This window comes from Coptis chinensis, chromosome 9, assembly GCF_015680905.1.
Source record: "Coptis chinensis isolate HL-2020 chromosome 9, ASM1568090v1, whole genome shotgun sequence".
NCBI classification, from domain to species: Eukaryota; Viridiplantae; Streptophyta; class Magnoliopsida; order Ranunculales; family Ranunculaceae; genus Coptis; species Coptis chinensis.
In genome coordinates, this window is record NC_141464.1 from 48,714,233 (window position 1) to 48,719,104 (window position 4,872).

Sequence of the window (4,872 nt, forward strand, 5' to 3'; positions counted from 1 at the left end):
ATCTCTCATCCCTCATTATTCTTGTTGTTTGTTTGCACGGTTCTATAATTCTTATCTTTTTTTTCTTTCTACTTTTTTTATCGTTATATTAAATTTCTAGTTCTCTTGATTATGTATCAATGGCTTACTGTTTTGAACATAAGGTTTAATCTGGAATCATCTTAAATGAACATGACCAATAAACAAGTAAAAGTGACTTCATTGAAATTCTTGACATGTAAATGGCGACTTGTGAGTCACGAAAACAACAAATATTAGAATCTCATAACAATAAAGTTGAGAATCCAGACATGTTCAACACCAACAAGTACTGCCTGCCGAACAAAACCAATTTATTCTACACCTCGTTGCCCTCGTATAACTTGAGAACTTGGGCACATGCTGCCAAAGGCTCATACTTGATGAATCCCAAGTTGTTGGCAAAACGATTGTTTGAGTTGATCCCATTGTTGTTTGTAAAAATCACACGAGCCCTCTCACGTCCAGGTATGGCTGATGCAAAGTCTTTTCGGGGTCAGCGATAAGCTAATCGATTCACCTGGTGATCATCATGGTCATCCCAGAATGAAACTTCATGTGCTCCACTTGAGTCATCACCGCTCAAATCATCGTAAACCACTGCGGGGTGTCTCTTAGTTTCTATAGTTTTTTTTTTTTTTTTTTTATAGCTATAGGATTTCCTTTCGAATAGCTGATTGGGATATCAAGTATAACCTTCCATGGTTCGGGCGATCTCGGGTTACATTTATTTGAATAGCAGTTCAGTGGTATCTTTATTCTCATCTGCTAGCGAGAAAGAAAAAAAGAGTTCAACTATACGGTGGCTGAAATGAGAAGGTGCGCAACAAAATAAGATAAAAAATGACATGATCAAGGCATATTAAGAAAAGTTAAAAGAGGTGGAAGTCCAACTCTCTTCTGTTAAATATGATTCCTAATTTTGCACTCTACCCTGATCCTAGCCTCTGGAAATACCATTTAGATTAGTTGCTCAGAAATTCCTAGATCTGATCAAGACTCTAAACCTACATTTCCTTAAAATATAATTTAGACACCATAGAATTGCCTAAAGTTATTCCTGAATCCTTTTCGTGTCTGCTAGCAAAATAATTAACAGTGTTTAATTCTAGTGTGTAGGCTTTAATACCTGCCTAGCCACCTACCTTGCCGTTGTTCGAATCCTTAGCTTGGGGGATAAATCATTGAACTCTATTCCTTCCAATTATTGGCTCTTTACTGAGACTGGGGAGACTGTGCATGAATCATTTTCAGGAACAAACCCATTACATGCACTAGCAAAATACGTGCACATGAATGACAAATAAATCTTAATCATCATAATCAATTTTGAAATACAAAACCAGCTCCTAGTATATGTGAAGAATATTTTCAGTAAAAATTTAATATACGTTCCACCCACTTGTAACATTCTCTCTTTTTTACATATCATTTTGGTATTTTAGTGTGTCAACAACGAGACTGTCTTATAGGAATAAGTATTTTAGTACCCAGCAGTAAATATTATGCATTTGTGTATGCAACTATAGTTATAGACAAGATCAGGCACTTAGTGATTCTACAAAGCTCAGTAACCTTATTTTCATGTTTAAAAGTGATATCACTTGGAACAATCTCAGCAAGACTTCAACAAGAAGATCCGTGTTAATAATTTTATACGACTGCAAATAAATTAAAACACGAGTATTATGAGTCGCTACTAAATTATATTCATTTATAATAAGATGCTACAAGACCCATAATAAAAAAAAAAAAATGTATCATAGGTTTCAGTTTGTGGATTAAGGGTTGGCAGATCTAAACTCAAATATTTTGCCTTAATCAATCTATAATAGTCAGATTTGAAATCAGTATAGTACACCTGCGATGTATGTAGTGACGGGGGTTATGTATATTTATGCATTTTCTTTGCATGCATGTATTGATGAATAATTTGATGCTTATAATATAGATGGAAGATCATACATACGATACTGACGATGAGAGTATGGATGTTGTTGTAGCTACATGTGTGGCTACAACGTTGTGTGCTGTAGGATGCTACCACGATACATATATAGATAAATTTCCTACATCCAATCTTGATATTGAAAGAGATAAGTTTATGAATAGGCTGACTAATGGGAATGATAACGATTGTCGCAACATGTTACGGATGAATAAAATCCAATTTCTTAGTTTGTGTGATTTTTTGCGTCGAAAAAGAGGAATACAAGATTCAAAGTTTGTCTCTCTAGAGGAACAGATTGCATATTTTTTACATACCATTGCACATGATGTAAGAAATCGAGTAGTGAAATTTGGTTTTAATCGTTCTGGGGAAACTGTTCATCGTCATTTTAAGCGAGTTTTGAATGCAATAATACGTGTGTATAAGTATCTTGTTAGACGACCTGGGGGACTTCCATATCCACAAATTGCCGAGAATCCAAGATTTACATATTTGAAGGTAATTAAATTTATATTTTTTAAATATGTGTTGTTTGTGGGAACAAAAAGTTTTGTTCTTATTCATCTAAAATTTTTCAACACGGGATATTAGGATTGCATGGGAGCACTAGATGGAACTTATGTCCCTGCAAAAGTCTCACTTGCAGAACAAAGAGCTTATCGTAATAAGAAGAAACAAATTTCACAAAATGTCTTAGGTGCATGTACAATGGACATGAAGTTCACATACGTTTTAGCCGGTTGGGAAGGATCTGCGGCAGATAGTAGAGTACTACAATCTGCATTACGGAGGCAGGATCCACTCCCTGTTCCAATTGGTATGTTCTTGACCAATTGCTATTAAAGGACGATATACATATTCATTAGAAATAGATCGACTAATGAAGTGTTGTCATTTTAAATAGGTAACTATTACCTTGTGGATGCGGGATATGCCAATGCCCCTGGATTTCTTGCCCTGTATCGTGGTGTTCGCTACCATCTCAATGAATGGAGGGGAGGCAGAAGACCACAAAATTTTAAGGAACTATTCAATCATAGGCATTCATCGCTACGCAATGTGATCAAAAGGACATTTGGATTGATAAAAAAACGATGGGCGATACTAAGAAGTGATCCATTTTATAGTTTTGAGATGCAAGTGAAGATTGTGCTTGCTTGTTGTGCTGTTCACAATTATATAATGGCCATAGATCCAGATGATCCTTTATTAGCTGAGATTGATATTGAGTTGGAAATCTTAGGGCCAGAGACAAATGAGTTGATCACTGAAATTAGTTTTGGCAATGATGATTGGAATGTAATGAGGGACCAGATGGCACAACAAATGTTTGCTGACTATATGGCGTCGAGAAATCGTTAGATGACTTGGTCGAATAGCTTTTCTACTTGAGAATTGAAATCTAAATGACTTAGTCTTATAGTTTTTCTACTTGAGAATGTTTTATTTTCTAGTCTATGTTTGGTTTGTTGCAATGTTTCTTGGATTGAATTTATGTTATTCTTTATATTTCTAATTAATAAGCATTTATATCATGTTGCATGGGAACTCAATGATAATTTTTGTATGTAACTTCTAAACTGTTAGAAATGGAGAACAATCAATCACCTGAACAACCAAAAACACCAAAGCAAAAGGAAACTATGTGGTTTGGACAATTGAGATGGATCGTGTATTAACTGAGACATTTCTTGACCAAGTTCAAAAGGGAAACAAATCTGAACAAGGTTGGAAGCCTGTTGTTTGGACTGTAACTGTTGATGCCATCAAAGAAAAATGTGGAAAAGCAGTGACAAAGGATAATGTTCAAGCTCGCTTAAAGACTTGGACTAAGAATTTTAATATCATGACTGAGCTTCGAGACCAATCAGGATTCGGGTGGGATGACAATCGCAAGATGATTGTGGTGAGGGATGATGTTTGGGAGAACTATGTTAAGGTAATTTTTTTAGTAATATAAATTTGCCTTTTATTGTCAAGGTGTTTTTTCTTAAATATTTGTTAAATAATTTGCAGTCACATCCCGATGCCAAAGGGTTTAGGTATAAGCCTCTCACAAACTATGATGAGTTAGCAATTATTGTTGGGAAGAATAATGCAAAAGGAGTTGGCGCTAGCTAACACAGGAGGAGAACTTGATAAAGCAAGAGAAGAAGTTGAAAACAATGGCAGCAATGAGAATGATGGCCATGAGGACATTAATGGTGAAAATGAAGGAAGTGACAAGCAATTGAAAAGAGGTTCGGATGAGAAACAATCTGCAAATAAAAAAGTTCGCACAGGAGATGCCATTGCCGCAGCTGTGACTTCCATGACTAATACATTGAAGTCTATGGTAGAGACCAACTCACGTGCACGTCTTCCCACTGTTGATGTGAACAAGTTATGCCAAGAAGTTAATAAAGTTCCGGATTTTGATCGTTCTCTAACACTACGAGTTGTTGATTTGCTTGCAGCTGATAAGACTAAGGAACACGTCTTTTATGGGCTTCCGGATGATTTTAAGAAAGAATGGCTGATGATGCATCTCAATGTTTAGAATAAGAGGAGGTTTAAACATTCAAAAATAAAGTTTATAATAATTTGGTCTGTAGACCTGTTGGTTTAGAGTACATTTTTTTTTTTAATATATCAACTTTGGTTTGGAAATTTTGAGTGGCCAAACAGTTGATTTGAGATTCTGTGGAATTTGGAAATGAATATCCGGATATTCTGGTGATATATATCCGGATATATATCACCAAAATATCCGATATATCACCAAAATAGGCAAAAACAATATATCGATCCGATATATATATCCGATATATATCTTTTTTGGCCCCTCCGATATATCCTAATATCCCGAAAAATTGGGCCTTGGTCAATACCTTCCATCACTAACCTAACAAATTTCACAGTAA

The 4,872-nt window shown here is 35.4% G+C and overlaps 1 protein-coding gene and 1 pseudogene across 1 annotated transcript; one reads left to right on the forward strand and one right to left on the reverse strand.

The window, feature by feature from the left end:
* Positions 1-262: 262 nt before the first annotated feature.
* On the reverse strand, positions 263-1,901 carry LOC147476424 (uncharacterized; annotated as a pseudogene).
* A 1,596-nt stretch (positions 1,902-3,497) lies between these two features.
* LOC147476425 (L10-interacting MYB domain-containing protein-like) lies at positions 3,498-4,613 on the forward strand. The gene is made up of 2 exons (XM_086584279.1): positions 3,498-3,908; positions 3,986-4,613. The coding sequence occupies exons 1-2, from the start codon at positions 3,633-3,635 to the stop codon at positions 4,088-4,090; spliced, it is 381 nt and encodes a 126-aa protein (XP_086440405.1). The 5' UTR covers positions 3,498-3,632; the 3' UTR covers positions 4,091-4,613.
* The last annotated feature ends 259 nt before the right edge of the window (positions 4,614-4,872 follow it).

What these genes read in the sequence shown, in the direction of transcription:
- LOC147476425 (XM_086584279.1), top strand. Translation starts at nt 3,633, where the DNA reads ATGGATCGTGTATTAACTGAGACATTTCTTGACCAAGTTCAAAAGGGA. An exon ending in TTTGGGAGAACTATGTTAAG is followed by an intron (nt 3,909 to 3,985) that starts GTAATTTTTTTA and finishes AATAATTTGCAG; the next exon opens with TCACATCCCGATGCCAAAGG.